The following is an 18,997-nucleotide window of genomic DNA, read 5'->3' on the forward strand; positions in this document are numbered from 1 at the left end:
AATTTCTAAGATAGTTGACTCCCCATGGTTTCAAGTGTTAATGTTGGTTAATTTGTTTCCTGAACCATTGCTGCTGATTAATTGGTATTACAACATCTTTGACAACAAAGAGACAAGCGTAATGTTGAATCTGGAGGAGGCCATAGCCAGGGCACGCCTCGAGCAACCCCTACTATTTGTCATCTGGGTGGGAGATTTTAACTGCTCATTATGCACCTACGGGGACTCGAAGGCGTGTGGTTTAAGTGACTCCCATGACCAACCCCTGTTACACTTCAAACATACACCACAGGGGGACGCTCTAAACAACATCATTATCTTAAATGATCTATGTATAGTGGAACCCTGGGTTGGTCCAAATTCTGCTCCAATACCGACGTTTCAGGGAAGTAGAGGTATGATGAGTTTTATTGATTTTGTAATTGTCTCTAGTGGACACCTCCATCATGTTGACAAGTTGGAAGTAATCGCTAATGCTGCCAGTGACCACAATCCTCTAAATTTATCCTTGCTTTGTCCCGTTAAACCCAAACACTCTGTCTGGGAGCAACCTGTAAAGTATAGTAGGAACAAAGGTATTACACTTAAATGGGGCAAAATAGACGCGGTAGGTCTTGAGGCTGAGATCCTAAATAGATATAGCTCTGAGTACGAGGCATGTTTAACACCTACAACCACACCTGAAAAGGTTATAGGGAATTTTGAATCTTTATGTGGGTATGTAGCCGAACGCCTCACAAAACCAATTGGTAAAAGCAAAATGCTTGGTCCTAGATCGTTTGATGCCGCATGTTCGGCAACACACAGATCCTTGAAAGCGGCATTAAAACAAAAACCCAGGGACATAGAAGTGGTTAGAGCATCTAGACTGGCATATAAAGAAGCCATAAGAACAAGGAAGCTGGACTTAAAAAACCAAGCTTGGGAAGATTTAGAGAAGGCCTCGGAATTGAAGGACAGCAGGCTCTTTTGGGAAGTTATTAATCGCCCCCTTTTTACAAGTAATGGCAAGGATAACATTGTGATGCAGATTGCATGTGAAACATGGGAATCACACTTTGGGAAGATTTTTAACCCACATGGTACTCTATCCAATGAACCATCACTAGGAGACGTTAGGGATTTGGTGGTCTCTCAGTCTTCCTTGTCCTTGAGCGCATCGTTCACCTTACAGGAAGTGGAAGATGCTCTGTCGAAAGGCATACCATTAAAAGCACCCGGCCCTGATCTAGTGCCTTTGGACTTTTTTAAACATAATATTAAGGTTTGGGCCCCCCTGTTATTAAATGTTTTTAGAGCAGTCGTTATTAGCCGTATTCCGGCATCATGGAAGGAGGCAGTAGTGGTGCCAATTTTTAAGAAGGGCGATAGATCAGATCCCTGATGCTATCGCCCAATTTCATTAATTGATGCATCGTGTAAGATACTGGGTAGGGTCATTTTAGCTAGATTGGAAACTTGGGCAGATTCGGTGGGCCTTATTGTGGATTCCCAATATGGGTTCAGGAAAGGTAAAGGTACTGTCGAACAGTGCCTGAACCTGGCCCTGATCATAGGGAAATACATGAAGGCAAGGAAATCCTCCATCCACCTTGCCTTCATGGACCTTTCAAGTGCATTTGACACTGTGTGTCGGAGCAAGCTGTGGCAAATGATGGAGGTCATGGGTTTCGAGGAACCCTTGGTCACCTTGCTCCGTAGACTCCATGAATCAACTACTGTAGCCATAAGGTTTGGGCCAGGGGGAGAGAAAACTAAGTCTATCCTATCAACTGAGGGCGTTCGACAAGGATGCATATTAGCTCCTTTTCTATTTCTTGTGTACACCAATGGTCTGGAAAAATACCTGTTGGACAACTGTCATGATTTTCCAAAGGTCAACGGCAGGAGCATTCCAATGCTTTCTTACGCCGACGACACTGTACTTATGACACTCACAGGAAACAGTATGCAGCACTGTCTTGATGCCTTCCACAAGTTCATGTTGGACCTAGACCTTAAGGTAAACTTTGCCAAATCCTTTGCCATGGTCTGTGGCCCAAAGGGCACTAAAACTAGAAAGTTTGTAGTTAACAACTCTACCATTGAAAAGGTTGAAAACTTTAATTATTTGGGTAACCTTTTTAACAACAAACTAAGTTGGGCCCCGGTAATGCAGACCCGAGTTCAAAGTGCTAGTCGCTCTATAGAGAGTCTGTTCCTTTTTATGTGGCAAACTAGGACAAAAACCTGTCATACATTTAAAAACTTTGTATAAAGCTAAATGTTTGTCGGTTGCTACTTATGGGGCAGGAGTTTGGGGGACTGAAAGCCCTGACTCACTACAGATTATGGAGAATACATTTTTAAAGCGTGTATTGGCTATTCCATCAGGCTCCTCAAACAGATTTGTCCACAACGAAATAGGTCTAAGTTATGTGAGTGACACCATTCGCCTTTCCCCTTTATTGTTATGGGGCAAAATATGGCAATCAGAGGACTTACAGCTTACTAGAGATATCCTCCGGGATTGTTTAAAATTGGCAAACATGAAACAGATCCCCTGGCTATCTTATGTAAATGAAGTGTTTCATAAATTAGGCCTGGGTGACATTTTTGACAACCCCGAAAATATACAGGGAAACATCAAAGCTGTAATTAAAACAACTTATTGGAAATCACCGTTTGTGAATTCCCTGGTTAGCCCTTATGCTCCTAAGGCTACTTTGCTGCACCAGTTTTATTTATCTTTTACAAACCATGTGCAATGGCGATTCTACTTGACAAGGTTTAGGTTACACACCCTGCATTTTCTCTTTGCGTTTCCTAAACAGGGGGGTTGGTGTGAGAGACTGCCCCCCTGTCCTTGTAATGACAAAGATAGCCAAAGCACGATGCATATTGTTCTTTTCTGTTCCCTATATAAGGACCCGAGAACCAGGTTTATTAAGCCGATCCTTAAGGAAAAGCAACCATGCCATTATGAAGAGGGCTATGATTATTTACTATCCCTATCTTCATCTGGTGTTTGCTGTGCAATGCTAAATTTTATACGGGTGTCACTTTTGATCAGGAAACGTTACGGCTAAATCTGGCACCATGAAGCTGACCCTTGATTATCTATATTGTATATCATTGCATCGTGATTTTCTGATTTTCTATTTGTTTTAACCGGCACTTTAATGTATGCCCTGGCATGAAGAACCAATGAAATCATCTAATTTGATTGGAAGTAACAGCTATGGGGTTTTATTTGTGATTATTTTAGCTAATGAATTTTAACAGTTTAGTGTTATAATTGTAAGAATGTTTTTTAAAAATGATTTTGAAATAATGTTTGTAAATGAAATTGTTTGACTTTTATGATTCCTTTGTTCTGAATCGAATAAAGTTTTGAAATGAAATGAGTGCTGCAGTGGTGAGGAGGGTAGCCATGCTTTTTTGCAAGTCTCTTTCTAGACTGCATCACTTCATAGCCACCCCTGCCCACTGGCACAATGAAAACTTACAATACCTCATGCCCTCAAGATGCAGTCCTCCTCCTTTCTTGTTCATACAAGGAGTATCAACATCTAGGACATGGCAACTATAAGCAGGTACAGCTACATCGCTCAGCCTTGTGGTCCTATCCGTAAGTCTGCTAAGTCGAATCAAAAATTTCCTATGATACTACTTTACAGCAATGGTTACATGAGAGTTGATGTCTCCTTGGAATTAAAGCTGCAAGCAAATAACTCATATACATGCTATTTCCACATGCTTTTTTCCTACAAAGTGCTCAGGGCATATTTATGACCTAGGTTCATGTTTGACACAAACCTCAAATGAGATTTATTTATTTATTATTTATTACATTTATAAGGCGATACAGCTACCCAAGAAGACTTTCCCGGCGCCGGAGCAGATCAGAAGGATGTATAGCAGCTTGTGTGGTTACTGGTTGAAAAGCCAAGTCTTAAGGGATTTGTGGAAAAGTGTGTAGACCGTTTCATTCCGGATGGCTGTGGGAAGTGCATTCCATAGTAAGGGACTGAGATGTGAAAATGATCTACCTCCCATCTGAGATAGTTTAATTCTCAGCACAGAAAATTTCTCTTGAGTGGAAGAGCGAAGGCACCGGGATGGTGCGTAGCGGCTGACCAGAGATTGCAGATATTGAGCGGCAGTTTTAGTTTTGATTTTAAACATGTAGCTCACGGCTTTCAACTTGATTCTGTTCTCCACCCTGAGCCAATGAAGGTCCAGCAGATGACTTGAGCCAGAGGTAGCTCTAGGGACCCTGCACAATAGTCTTGCCGAAGAGTTTCTGCACCATCTGCAGTCTGCGAGTCACTTACTTGTTAGATCCGAGGTAGAGAACGTTTCCGTAATCCAGTCTCGAGGTGGTAAGAGCCTGGATTACTGTTCTTTGAGTAGACTCGGGCAACATCCAGATGATCTTTTTCAGCCACTTCAGGATGGTAAAACAAGTGGAGGTTACTTTGACTGCCTGATGGTGCATAGTGAGCGAGTCCTCAATGATGACACCTAGGTTGCGGACTTGACTGGAGGTTCGAGGAAGTGTTCCCATTTCAGTGGGCCAATGTTGTGGGCCTCAGAGATCTTTATTTCTGCCAACGATCAGGACCTCTGTCTTCTCTCCGTTGAGCTTAAGGTGGTTGGCCCGCATCCATGATGCAATTTTACCCAGGCCTAGCTGAAGGAGGGATGGCCCGGCTACGCTCTCCATGGAGAGAGAAAAGATGATTTGGGAGTCGTCCGCGTAGAAAAACCGAAACAACCCCACCTCTTCCGCGACATCGGCTAAGGGTCTCACATATAGGTTAAAGAGTAAGGTGCTAAGGATGGAGCCCTGGGGTACCCCGTAGGGTGAGGGATGGATGTCTGAGCAAGATGTTGGGGAAAAGATTTGAAAAGTACGGTTGGCGAGAAAAGAGATCAGCCAGTTCAAGGCTGAGCCACCCATGCCTAGAGATCTTAACATTTTTATCAGTATAGTGTGAGATATCGTGTCAAAAGCTGCGCTCAGGTCTAATAAAATGAGGGCGACCGTATCTCCAACGTCCAGATGTTGCCGTAGCCGGTCTGTTACCCCTAGTAACGTAGTTTCTGTAGCGAAACCAGCTCTGAAACCAGATTATGATGGGTGAAGGAGTTTATTAGTGTCGACAAAATGAGTGAGTTGAGAGTGGATGCGTTTCTCCAGGATTTTGGAAAAAGCCGGTAGTAAAGAAATAGGCCGATAAAAGTCGGGGTCGGTGTTAGCCTTTTTTAGGAGAGGGACCACCATGGCATGTTTCCAGTCTGGTGGAACTGTGGCTTCTTGAAGGGAGATATTTAAAAGGTTCATGATGGCGAGCAGAGATGGAGGCTCAACTTGCTTGAGCACAGGGATAGGCAGGGGGTCTTTAGGTGATCCAGGTTTGATACTATCTAGAAGTCTTTTAAAAGAGGCTGCATTGAGTATGGGCCAGGTGTCCAGGCTATTAGAGTGGGCGCAAGGCAGTATGACCTGATCACGATGGACAGAGGCTACCACTGGGATGTAGGAGTTGTTAGGGAACTAGCAGGTTGCAAAAGAGAGGGGTTGTCGCATTGCGAACTCGCAGTATCCAAGTAGATTTTTTCGACTTTCTGAACGAAAAAGGTCGCTAGATCCTCACATTGTCGTTTATTAAGAGGGGGGCCTAGCTAGGCTGGCAGAACCAGAGAGCTCCTTTACCATACTAAAAAGGGTTCGGAGCACTTCAAGGCATCAGAGATAGTTGTTGAAACATACTCAGCACGGGCTGATATGCTTTTTTGGCCTTTTTATGGATGGTTTTAGATTCAGGAGCATAATTCGTTCTCCATCTATGTTCCAGCGCTTTGAATTTGGCTTTTTCTATTTTTAGAGTGTCAGTAAACCATGGTTCTGGGGGGGCGATGGTTTTTTACCCTTTTTTTGCAGAGAGGAAGACAGATGTCAATTGCAGTGAGGAGCCATTTTTGCACAGTGTCAGAAATCATGTTCACCCTATGTTTAGAGATGGGCATGTTAGAGCACAATATTTTATTTAAGACAGTCATGTCTAGTTTTTTCCAGTCTCTAGATAGTGTCCTTAGGGTAGAAGTAATGTACACAGAATTATCAGGGGGTACCAGACTGAACCTGGTGATATAGTGGTCCGACCAGCATAGGGGGGAGCGCAGGGAAACATCTAATGCTAGGTAAGTTGGAGAGGATAGGATTTAGTAAATGGCCTGCCTCATGTGTGGGGCCAAAATTATGTAGGTTTATATTTAAGCCTGCCAGATCAGAGATGAAATTTGTACTGATTTTGCATGTTGGGTAGGCCAGGTAAAGGTTTAGATCGCCCAGAATTGAAAAGTTGGCAGAGCTCATGAGTAGGGGGGCTATTACACTGGGGAAGGAAGAGGCCCATGGGGCAGAGGGCCCGGGGGGACGGTACACGAGTATACCGGAGAAGGTGAAGTTCCGGGTTAGGGCCAGTTTGAAAAGTGCTGCTTCACAATCCGTGAATGTTAGAGGCTCGAGTTTTCACTGAAAAACCTTTTTAAAAATGATCGCTATGCCCCCACCAATTTTGTTGCCCCTATCCTTCCTAGCTATAGCGTAGTTGGGGGGCAGAGCGGCAGCAACATCTGGAACAGAACTCTCATACAGCCATGTTTCCGTGAGGAATAGGGCATCTGGTTGGTCATTGATCAGAAGTTCGAAGATGTCACTTTTGTACTTCGGGAGAGAGCGGCAGTTTGTGCTGAGGAAAAAATGGCCTTTATGGTTGGTGAGGCAGGTTTATTATTGTTTATGTTGCCCTTAAAAGTGGTTGAGGGTCTCTGGGTATTGTCGAGTGAGAAATCGCAGCATGGGCAAATTTCTTCACTATTGCGTGGCCCTGAGTGGCTTCATAAATCAGGAGTAAAGCAACACAGTGCAAATTGCGGCATCGCCTTACTCTACCCTGGGAAGGTGGTCCATGGGTATTGCGTGGGTGTTCCCACGCAACTCCAAAGGATTTCAACGCATTTCTTTATTTCTCCTGGTTACTTCCTCTTTCCATGTGTGCTGCAATCTGCAGTCACATATAAAGAGGAATATACCTCTCAGGATTGTTTATTTTGCAAGAAAGTGCCCTTTCCTGCACAAAAACAATCCTGCATGCCACAGAGGCACCTTTTCAACGAGCCTGTTAAAAGGGCGCCAGCACAGGGGGAAAGCCCGGAATGCATGGTATCGACTTTTTATATGGGGCGCATTCCTGCCCTTTTCCTGTCACGCAGGGTGACTTGCTGCGCTGCACTGTGTGACAAGCTCATAAATCCACCCCTAAGAGTAAAGTTTTCTACTGAACTCATTAAATAGAAGGAAATTCAGCAATGTCTTTACTAACAAACTCACCTCGTTCTTCTAGAAGTCTCCCTGTGGGACAAGACAACAAAAAAACATGAAAAGTTATTAACATGTGTTACAAAGCAATTCATACTGAGCCTTTTAGAATTTTTAATTTGTTACTTAAATAGAGAGACAAATGGAGACAGAAAGATAACATGAAAGCAACGCTAAATGCTCATTGCTCTTCATTCCACTTCCCCGTCCCATGCTTTCCACATAGAACCCTTTAGTAGCATAATCTTCTTTTTAATTAGGATTATTTCCAGCTGCATAAAATGGAGAATTCCCTTAACCACTAACTGTTTTTAATGTCTGCCCTTTCAGATTCTTGTAACACTTTCTGTCTCTGTATCTTCTGCCCTAGATTTGTTTGGCCTGTAGCTTGGCTCTTAGATGACTATCTTGGTCTTTGGTTTTGTTGTTCCTCTCGTCTGTGGCCAGTTATGGTCAGCCGCGGTGAGGAAGGAGCATGTATTTCCTTCAATTCCATCTTTTCTGGCACTAAAAGAATTGATGGATAGTGTGTTGATACAAGAGAAGTGATGTTCTCAGGTGGCAACTTTGGCATAAGTATTGCGCGCCTCAGCAGAATGTCAGCCATGTTGGATTGGGTTGTCCAGCTGCGTTGATTTTTCACTTTCTTCTTGTTGGTCTCTTTTTTGTCAGTTGTTTGCCTGGTGACAACTGTATGTATGGATACTTGTATATGTATGTATGTATGTAAGTATGGATACTTGTATAGCGCACGACTACCCGGAGGCCTCTCGGCGCTTGTACGAATACCGCTGTGGAACCCATCCTGGCTTTTCCCTGTGAGGCGTCCACTCCTGGGCACCCCCAAGGTGAAGGCCAGGCATCCTTAGCGTTGTGGGGGCCGTTGTGGAGATTAAGCAAGCTATTGCCCAGAGTTGCAGAGTGGGACTCCATGATTAGAATGGCACCGAGGCGAGAATTATCAGGTCCGTGGAATTTTGAGCCCAGGACCCGCCGAGGCGGGGAATTGAACCCTGGTCCCGGGCTAGACCTCTGCATCAGGGTCTGCCACTCTAATCAATGAGCCACACTTCTCCACCTAGGGGGCAGCCGTACATTCTAGGGCATATATTTGTGCTTTATCGGCTGAAACCTTTGTTGATCTCACGTCCAAGAAAAAAATCAGGAAACAGTACCTGGTGGACTGCCCTGTTTTATTCCTTCTTCCTCGCCCTTACTAGAGAGTGAGGAGGTATTGATATATTCACCTCTGCCTCACCATAGAAGTTGTTTCAATGGCAAGAATGGAATTTCTAAATGGAGAGGAGGAGTTCCAAAGTACCAGTTCAGCCTTATTGTCTATTTTATTAGATTTACTCCAAGATCGGTTCCTTTTTTTCTAGTAAGGAGGGATACTATACTTGCTGAATGAAAATATAGCTTGTAGTTTGTAGTTAACAACTCTACCATTGAAAAGGTTGAAAACTTTAATTATTTGGGTAACCTTTTTAACAACAAACTAAGTTGGGCCCCGTTAATGCAGACCCGAGTTCAAAGTGCTAGTCGCTCTATAGAGAGTCTGTTCCTTTTTATGTGGCAAACTAGGACAAAAACCTGTCATACATTTAAAAACTTTGTATAAAGCTAAATGTTTGTCGGTTGCTACTTATGGGGCAGGAGTTTGGGGGACTGAAAGCCCTGACTCACTACAGATTATGGAGAATACATTTTTAAAGGGTGTATTGGCTATTCCATCAGGCTCCTCAAACAGATTTGTCCACAACGAAATAGGTCTAAGTTATGTGAGTGACACCATTCGCCTTTCCCCTTTATTGTTATGGGGCAAAATATGGCAATCAGAGGACTTACAGCTTACTAGAGATATCCTCCGGGATTGTTTAAAATTGGCAAACATGAAACAGATCCCCTGGCTATCTTATGTAAATGAATGTTTCATAAATTAGGCCTGGGTGACATTTTTGACAACCCCGAAAATATACAGGGAAACATCAAAGCTGTAATTAAAACAACTTATTGGAAATCACCGTTTGTGAATTCCCTGGTTAGCCCTTATGCTCCTAAGGCTACTTTGCTGCACCAGTTTTATTTATCTTTTACAAACCATGTGCAATGGCGATTCTACTTGACAAGGTTTAGGTTACACACCCTGCATTTTCTCTTTGCGTTTCCTAAACAGGGGGGTTGGTGTGAGAGACTGCCCCCCTGTCCTTGTAATGACAAAGATAGCCAAAGCACGATGCATATTGTTCTTTTCTGTTCCCTATATAAGGACCCGAGAACCAGGTTTATTAAGCCGATCCTTAAGGAAAAGCAACCATGCCATTATGAAGAGGGCTATGATTATTTACTATCCCTATCTTCATCTGGTGTTTGCTGTGCAATGCTAAATTTTATACGGGTGTCACTTTTGATCAGGAAACGTTACGGCTAAATCTGGCACCATGAAGCTGACCCTTGATTATCTATATTGTATATCATTGCATCGTGATTTTCTGATTTTCTATTTGTTTTAACCGGCACTTTAATGTATGCCCTGGCATGAAGAACCAATGAAATCATCTAATTTGATTGGAAGTAACAGCTATGGGGTTTTATTTGTGATTATTTTAGCTAATGAATTTTAACAGTTTAGTGTTATAATTGTAAGAATGTTTTTTAAAAATGATTTTGAAATAATGTTTGTAAATGAAATTGTTTGACTTTTATGATTCCTTTGTTCTGAATCGAATAAAGTTTTGAAATGAAATGAGTGCTGCAGTGGTGAGGAGGGTAGCCATGCTTTTTTGCAAGTCTCTTTCTAGACTGCATCACTTCATAGCCACCCCTGCCCACTGGCACAATGAAAACTTACAATACCTCATGCCCTCAAGATGCAGTCCTCCTCCTTTCTTGTTCATACAAGGAGTATCAACATCTAGGACATGGCAACTATAAGCAGGTACAGCTACATCGCTCAGCCTTGTGGTCCTATCCGTAAGTCTGCTAAGTCGAATCAAAAATTTCCTATGATACTACTTTACAGCAATGGTTACATGAGAGTTGATGTCTCCTTGGAATTAAAGCGGCAAGCAAATAACTCATATACATGCTATTTCCACATGCTTTTTCCTACAAAGTGCTCAGGGCATATTTATGACCTAGGTTCATGTTTGACACAAACCTCAAATGAGATTTATTTATTTATTATTTATTACATTTATAAGGCGATACAGCTACCCAAGAAGAGTTTCCCGGCGCCGGAGCAGATCAGAAGGATGTATAGCAGCTTGTGTGGTTACTGGTTGAAAAGCCAAGTCTTAAGGGATTTGTGGAAAAGTGTGTAGACCGTTTCATTCCGGATGGCTGTGGGAAGTGCATTCCATAGTAAGGGACTGAGATGTGAAAATGATCTACCTCCCATCTGAGATAGTTTAATTCTCAGCACAGAAAATTTCTCTTGAGTGGAAGAGCGAAGGCACCCGGATGGTGCGTAGCGGCTGACCAGAGATTGCAGATATTGAGCGGCAGTTTTAGTTTTGATTTTAAACATGTAGCTCACGGCTTTCAACTTGATTCTGTTCTCCACCCTGAGCCAATGAAGGTCCAGCAGATGACTTGAGCCAGAGGTAGCTCTAGGGACCCTGCACAATAGTCTTGCCGAAGAGTTTCTGCACCATCTGCAGTCTGCGAGTCACTTACTTGTTAGATCCGAGGTAGAGAACGTTTCCGTAATCCAGTCTCGAGGTGGTAAGAGCCTGGATTACTGTTCTTTGAGTAGACTCGGGCAACATCCAGATGATCTTTTTCAGCCACTTCAGGATGGTAAAACAAGTGGAGGTTACTTTGACTGCCTGATGGTGCATAGTGAGCGAGTCCTCAATGATGACACCTAGGTTGCGGACTTGACTGGAGGTTCGAGGAAGTGTTCCCATTTCAGTGGGCCAATGTTGTGGGCCTCAGAGATCTTTATTTCTGCCAACGATCAGGACCTCTGTCTTCTCTCCGTTGAGCTTAAGGTGGTTGGCCCGCATCCATGATGCAATTTTACCCAGGCCTAGCTGAAGGAGGGATGGCCCGGCTACGCTCTCCATGGAGAGAGAAAAGATGATTTGGGAGTCGTCCGCGTAGAAAAACCGAAACAACCCCACCTCTTCCGCGACATCGGCTAAGGGTCTCACATATAGGTTAAAGAGTAAGGGGCTAAGGATGGAGCACTGGGGTACCCCGTAGGGTGAGGGATGGATGTCTGAGCAAGATGTTGGGGAAAAGATTTGAAAAGTACGGTTGGCGAGAAAAGAGATCAGCCAGTTCAAGGCTGAGCCACCCATGCCTAGAGATCTTAACATTTTTATCAGTATAGTGTGAGATATCGTGTCAAAAGCTGCGCTCAGGTCTAATAAAATGAGGGCGACCGTATCTCCAACGTCCAGATGTTGCCGTAGCCGGTCTGTTACCCCTAGTAACGTAGTTTCTGTAGCGAAACCAGCTCTGAAACCAGATTATGATGGGTGAAGGAGTTTATTAGTGTCGACAAAATGAGTGAGTTGAGAGTGGATGCGTTTCTCCAGGATTTTGGAAAAAGCCGGTAGTAAAGAAATAGGCCGATAAAAGTCGGGGTCGGTGTTAGCCTTTTTCAGGAGAGGGACCACCATGGCATGTTTCCAGTCTGGTGGAACTGTGGCTTCTTGAAGGGAGATATTTAAAAGGTTCATGATGGCGAGCAGAGATGGAGGCTCAACTTGCTTGAGCACAGGGATAGGCAGGGGGTCTTTAGGTGATCCAGGTTTGATACTATCTAGAAGTCTTTTAAAAGAGGCTGCATGGAGTATGGGCCAGGTGTCCAGGCTATTAGAGTGGGCGCAAGGCAGTATGACCTGATCACGATGGACAGAGGCTACCACTGGGATGTAGGAGTTGTTAGGGAACTAGCAGGTTGCAAAAGAGAGGGGTTGTCGCATTGCGAACTCGCAGTATCCAAGTAGATTTTTTCGACTTTCTGAACGAAAAAGGTCGCTAGATCCTCACATTGTCGTTTATTAAGAGGGGGGCCTAGCTAGGCTGGCAGAACCAGCGAGCTCCTTTACCATACTAAAAAGGGTTCGGAGCACTTCAAGGCATCAGAGATAGTTGTTGAAACATACTCAGCACGGGCTGATATGCTTTTTTGGCCTTTTTATGGATGGTTTTAGATTCAGGAGCATAATTCGTTCTCCATCTATGTTCCAGCGCTTTGCATTTGGCTTTTTCTATTTTTAGAGTGTCAGTAAACCATGGTTCTGGGGGGCGATGGTTTTTTACCCTTTTTTTGCAGAGAGGAAGACAGATGTCAATTGCAGTGAGGAGCCATTTTTGCACAGTGTCAGAAATCATGTTCACCCTATGTTTAGAGATGGGCATGTTAGAGCACAATATTTTATTTAAGACAGTCATGTCTAGTTTTTTCCAGTCTCTAGTTAGTGTCCTTAGGGTAGAAGTAATGTACACAGAATTATCAGGGGGTACCAGACTGAACCTGGTGATATAGTGGTCCGACCAGCATAGGGGGGAGCGCAGGGAAACATCTAATGCTAGGTAAGTTGGAGAGGATAGGATTTAGTAAATGGCCTGCCTCATGTGTGGGGCCAAAATTATGTAGGTTTATATTTAAGCCTGCCAGATCAGAGATGAAATTTGTACTGATTTTGCATGTTGGGTAGGCCAGGTAAAGGTTTAGATCGCCCAGAATTGAAAAGTTGGCAGAGCTCATGAGTAGGGGGGCTATTACACTGGGGAAGGAAGAGGCCCATGGGGCAGAGGGCCCGGGGGGACGGTACACGAGTATACCGGAGAAGGTGAAGTTCCGGGTTAGGGCCAGTTTGAAAAGTGCTGCTTCACAATCCGTGAATGTTAGAGGCTCGAGTTTTCACTGAAAAACCTTTTTAAAAATGATCGCTATGCCCCCACCAATTTTGTTGCCCCTATCCTTCCTAGCTATAGCGTAGTTGGGGGGCAGAGCGGCAGCAACATCTGGAACAGAACTCTCATACAGCCATGTTTCCGTGAGGAATAGGGCATCTGGTTGGTCATTGACCAGAAGTTCGAAGATGTCACTTTTGTACTTCGGGAGAGAGCGGCAGTTTGTGCTGAGGAAAAAATGGCCTTTATGGTTGGTGAGGCAGGTTTATTATTGTTTATGTTGCCCTTAAAAGTGGTTGAGGGTCTCTGGGTATTGTCGAGTGAGAAATCGCAGCATGGGCAAATTTCTTCACTATTGCGTGGCCCTGAGTGGCTTCATAAATCAGGAGTAAAGCAACACAGTGCAAATTGCGGCATCGCCTTACTCTACCCTGGGAAGGTGGTCCATGGGTATTGCGTGGGTGTTCCCACGCAACTCCAAAGGATTTCAACGCATTTCTTTATTTCTCCTGGTTACTTCCTCTTTCCATGTGTGCTGCAATCTGCAGTCACATATAAAGAGGAATATACCTCTCAGGATTGTTTATTTTGCAAGAAAGTGCCCTTTCCTGCACAAAAACAATCCTGCATGCCACAGAGGCACCTTTGCAACGAGCCTGTTAAAAGGGCGCCAGCACAGGGGGAAAGCCCGGAATGCATGGTATCGACTTTTTATATGGGGCGCATTCCTGCCCTTTTCCTGTCACGCAGGGTGACTTGCTGCGCTGCACTGTGTGACAAGCTCATAAATCCACCCCTAAGAGTAAAGTTTTCTACTGAACTCATTAAATAGAAGGAAATTCAGCAATGTCTTTACTAACAAACTCACCTCGTTCTTCTAGAAGTCTCCCTGTGGGACAAGACAACAAAAAAACATGAAAAGTTATTAACATGTGTTACAAAGCAATTCATACTGAGCCTTTTAGAATTTTTAATTTGTTACTTAAATAGAGAGACAAATGGAGACAGAAAGATAACATGAAAGCAACGCTAAATGCTCATTGCTCTTCATTCCACTTCCTCGTCCCATGCTTTCCACATAGAACCCTTTAGTAGCATAATCTTCTTTTTAATTAGGATAATTCCCAGCTGCATAAAATGGAGAATTCCCTTAACCACTAACTGTTTTTAATGTCTGCCCTTTCAGATTCTTGTAACACTTTCTGTCTCTGTATCTTCTGCCCTAGATTTGTTTGGCCTGTAGCTTGGCTCTTAGATGACTATCTTGGTCTTTGGTTTTGTTGTTCCTCTCGTCTGTGGCCAGTTATGGTCAGCCGCGGTGAGGAAGGAGCATGTATTTCCTTCAATTCCATCTTTTCTGGCACTAAAAGAATTGATGGATAGTGTGTTGATACAAGAGAAGTGATGTTCTCAGGTGGCAACTTGGGCATAAGTATTGCGCGCCTCAGCAGAATGTCAGCCATGTTGGATTGGGTTGTCCAGCTGCGTTGATTTTTCACTTTCTTCTTGTTGGTCTCTTTTTTGTCAGTTGTTTGCCTGGTGACAACTGTATGTATGGATACTTGTATATGTATGTATGTATGGATACTTGTATAGCGCACGACTACCCGGAGGCCTCTCGGCGCTTGTACGAATACCGCTGTGGAACCCATCCTGGCTTTTCCCTGTGAGGCGTCCACTCCTGGGCACCCCCAAGGTGAAGGCCAGGCATCCTTAGCGTTGTGGGGGCCGTTGTGGAGATTAAGCAAGCTATTGCCCAGAGTTGCAGAGTGGGACTCCATGATTGGAATGGCACCGAGGCGAGAATTATCAGGTCCGTGGAATTTTGAGCCCAAGACCCGCTGAGGCGGGGAATTGAACCCTGGTCCCGGGCTAGACCTCTGCATCAGGGTCTGCCACTCTAATCATTGAGCCACACTTCTCCACCTAGGGGGCAGCCGTACATTCTAGGGCATATATTTGTGCTTTATCGGCTGAAACCTTTGTTGATCTCACGTCCAAGAAAAAAATCAGGAAACAGTACCTGGTGGACTGCCCTGTTTTATTCCTTCTTCCTCGCCCTTACTAGAGAGTGAGGAGGTATTGATATATTCACCTCTGCCTCACCATAGAAGTTGTTTCAATGGCAAGAATGGAATTTCTAAATGGAGAGGAGGAGTTCCAAAGTACCAGTTCAGCCTTATTGTCTATTTTATTAGATTTACTCCAAGATCGGTTCCTTTTTTTCTAGTAAGGAGGGATACTATACTTGCTGAATGAAAATATAGCTTGTAGTTTGTAGTTAACAACTCTACCATTGAAAAGGTTGAAAACTTTAATTATTTGGGTAACCTTTTTAACAACAAACTAAGTTGGGCCCCGTTAATGCAGACCCGAGTTCAAAGTGCTAGTCGCTCTATAGAGAGTCTGTTCCTTTTTATGTGGCAAACTAGGACAAAAACCTGTCATACATTTAAAAACTTTGTATAAAGCTAAATGTTTGTCGGTTGCTACTTATGGGGCAGGAGTTTGGGGGACTGAAAGCCCTGACTCACTACAGATTATGGAGAATACATTTTTAAAGGGTGTATTGGCTATTCCATCAGGCTCCTCAAACAGATTTGTCCACAACGAAATAGGTCTAAGTTATGTGAGTGACACCATTCGCCTTTCCCCTTTATTGTTATGGGGCAAAATATGGCAATCAGAGGACTTACAGCTTACTAGAGATATCCTCCGGGATTGTTTAACATTGGCAAACATGAAACAGATCCCCTGGCTATCTTATGTAAATGAAATGTTTCATAAATTAGGCCTGGGTGACATTTTTGACAACCCCGAAAATATACAGGGAAACATCAAAGCTGTAATTAAAACAACTTATTGGAAATCACCGTTTGTGAATTCCCTGGTTAGCCCTTATGCTCCTAAGGCTACTTTGCTGCACCAGTTTTATTTATCTTTTACAAACCATGTGCAATGGCGATTCTACTTGACAAGGTTTAGGTTACACACCCTGCATTTTCTCTTTGCGTTTCCTAAACAGGGGGGTTGGTGTGAGAGACTGCCCCCCTGTCCTTGTAATGACAAAGATAGCCAAAGCACGATGCATATTGTTCTTTTCTGTTCCCTATATAAGGACCCGAGAACCAGGTTTATTAAGCCGATCCTTAAGGAAAAGCAACCATGCCATTATGAAGAGGGCTATGATTATTTACTATCCCTATCTTCATCTGGTGTTTGCTGTGCAATGCTAAATTTTATACGGGTGTCACTTTTGATCAGGAAACGTTACGGCTAAATCTGGCACCATGAAGCTGACCCTTGATTATCTATATTGTATATCATTGCATCGTGATTTTCTGATTTTCTATTTGTTTTAACCGGCACTTTAATGTATACCCTGGCATGAAGAACCAATGAAATCATCTAATTTGATTGGAAGTAACAGCTATGGGGTTTTATTTGTGATTATTTTAGCTAATGAATTTTAACAGTTTAGTGTTATAATTGTAAGAATGTTTTTTAAAAATGATTTTGAAATAATGTTTGTAAATTAAATTGTTTGACTTTTATGATTCCTTTGTTCTGAATCGAATAAAGTTTTGAAATGAAATGAGTGCTGCAGTGGTGAGGAGGGTAGCCATGCTTTTTTGCAAGTCTCTTTCTAGACTGCATCACTTCATAGCCACCCCTGCCCACTGGCACAATGAAAACTTACAATACCTCATGCCCTCAAGATGCAGTCCTCCTCCTTTCTTGTTCATACAAGGAGTATCAACATCTAGGACATGGCAACTATAAGCAGGTACAGCTACATCGCTCAGCCTTGTGGTCCTATCCGTAAGTCTGCTAAGTCGAATCAAAAATTTCCTATGATACTACTTTACAGCAATGGTTACATGAGAGTTGATGTCTCCTTGGAATTAAAGCTGCAAGCAAATAACTCATATACATGCTATTTCCACATGCTTTTTCCTACAAAGTGCTCAGGGCATATTTATGACCTAGGTTCATGTTTGACACAAACCTCAAATGAGATTTATTTATTTATTATTTATTACATTTATAAGGCGAGACAGCTACCCAAGAAGAGTTTCCCGGCGCCGAAGCAGATCAGAAGGATGTATAGCAGCTTGTGTGGTTACTGGTTGAAAAGCCAAGTCTTAAGGGATTTGTGGAAAAGTGTGTAGACCGTTTCATTCCGGATGGCTGTGGGAAGTGCATTCCATAGTAAGGGACTGAGATGTGAAAATGATCTACCTCCCATCTGAGATAGTTTAATTCTCAGCACAGAAAATTTCTCTTGAGTGGAAGAGCGAAGGCACCGGGATGGTACGTAGCGGCTGACCAGAGATTGCAGATATTGAGCGGCAGTTTTAGTTTTGATTTTAAACATGTAGCTCACGGCTTTCAACTTGATTCTGTTCTCCACCCTGAGCCAATGAAGGTCCAGCAGATGACTTGAGCCAGAGGTAGCTCTAGGGACCCTGCACAATAGTCTTGCCGAAGAGTTTCTGCACCATCTGCAGTCTGCGAGTCACTTACTTGTTAGATCCGAGGTAGAGAACGTTTCCGTAATCCAGTCTCGAGGTGGTAAGAGCCTGGATTACAGTTCTTTGAGTAGACTCGGGCAACATCCAGATGATCTTTTTCAGCCACTTCAGGATGGTAAAACAAGTGGAGGTTACTTTGACTGCCTGATGGTGCATAGTGAGCGAGTCATCAATGATGACACCTAGGTTGCGGACTTGACTGGAGGTTCGAGGAAGTGTTCCCATTTCAGTGGGCCAATGTTGTGGGCCCCAGAGATCTTTATTTCTGCCAACGATCAGGACCTCTGTCTTCTCTCCGTTGAGCTTAAGGTGGTTGGCCCGCATCCATGATGCAGTTTTACCCAGGCCTAGCTGAAGGAGGGATGGCCCGGCTACGCTCTCCATGGAGAGAGAAAAGATGATTTGGGAGTCGTCCACGTAGAAAAACCGAAACAACCCCACCTCTTCCGCGACATCGGCTAAGGGTCTCACATATAGGTTAAAGAGTAAGGGGCTAAGGATGGAGCCCTGGGGTACCCCGTAGGGTGAGGGATGGATGTCTGAGCAAGATGTTGGGGAAAAGATTTGAAAAGTACGGTTGGCGAGAAAAGAGATCAGCCAGTTCAAGGCTGAGCCACCCATGCCTAGAGATCTTAACATTTTTATCAGTATAGTGTGAGATATCGTGTCAAAAGCTGCGCTCAGGTCTAATAAAATGAGGGCGACCGTATCTCCAACGTCCAGATGTTGCCGTAGCCGGTCTGTTACCCCTAGTAACGTAGTTTCTGTAGCGAAACCAGCTCTGAAACCAGATTATGATGGGTGAAGGAGTTTATTAGTGTCGACAAAATGAGTGAGTTGAGAGTGGATGCGTTTCTCCAGGATTTTGGAAAAAGCCGGTAGTAAAGAAATAGGCCAATAAAAGTCGGGGTCGGTGTTAGCCTTTTTCAGGAGAGGGACCACCATGGCATGTTTCCAGTCTGGTGGAACTGTGGCTTCTTGAAGGGAGATATTTAAAAGGTTCATGATGGCGAGCAGAGATGGAGGCTCAACTTGCTTGAGCACAGGGATAGGCAGGGGGTCTTTAGGTGATCCAGGTTTGATACTATCTAGAAGTCTTTTAAAAGAGGCTGCATTGAGTATGGGCCAGGTGTCCAGGCTATTAGAGTGGGCGCAAGGCAGTATGACCTGATCACGATGGACAGAGGCTACCACTGGGATGTAGGAGTTGTTAGGGAAC

The 18,997-nt window shown here is 43.8% G+C and overlaps 1 protein-coding gene across 1 annotated transcript in view; it reads right to left on the minus strand.

Moving 5' to 3' along the window:
- Positions 1 to 7,337: 7,337 nt before the first annotated feature.
- Positions 7,338 to 18,997, minus strand: part of LOC146869601 (butyrophilin subfamily 3 member A2-like) — a 721,276-nt gene continuing 709,616 nt past the window's right edge. Inside the window, exons 8-9 of the mRNA XM_085640159.1 lie at positions 14,112 to 14,132; positions 7,338 to 7,402 (exon numbers count right to left, since the gene is read on the minus strand). Coding sequence (XP_085496285.1) covers positions 7,338 to 7,402; positions 14,112 to 14,132 — 86 coding nt within the window. The remainder of the gene's footprint in view (positions 7,403 to 14,111; positions 14,133 to 18,997) is intronic.

Source organism: Triturus cristatus, chromosome 1_1, assembly GCF_964204655.1.
Source record: "Triturus cristatus chromosome 1_1, aTriCri1.1, whole genome shotgun sequence".
Lineage (NCBI taxonomy): Eukaryota > Metazoa > Chordata > Amphibia > Caudata > Salamandridae > Triturus > Triturus cristatus.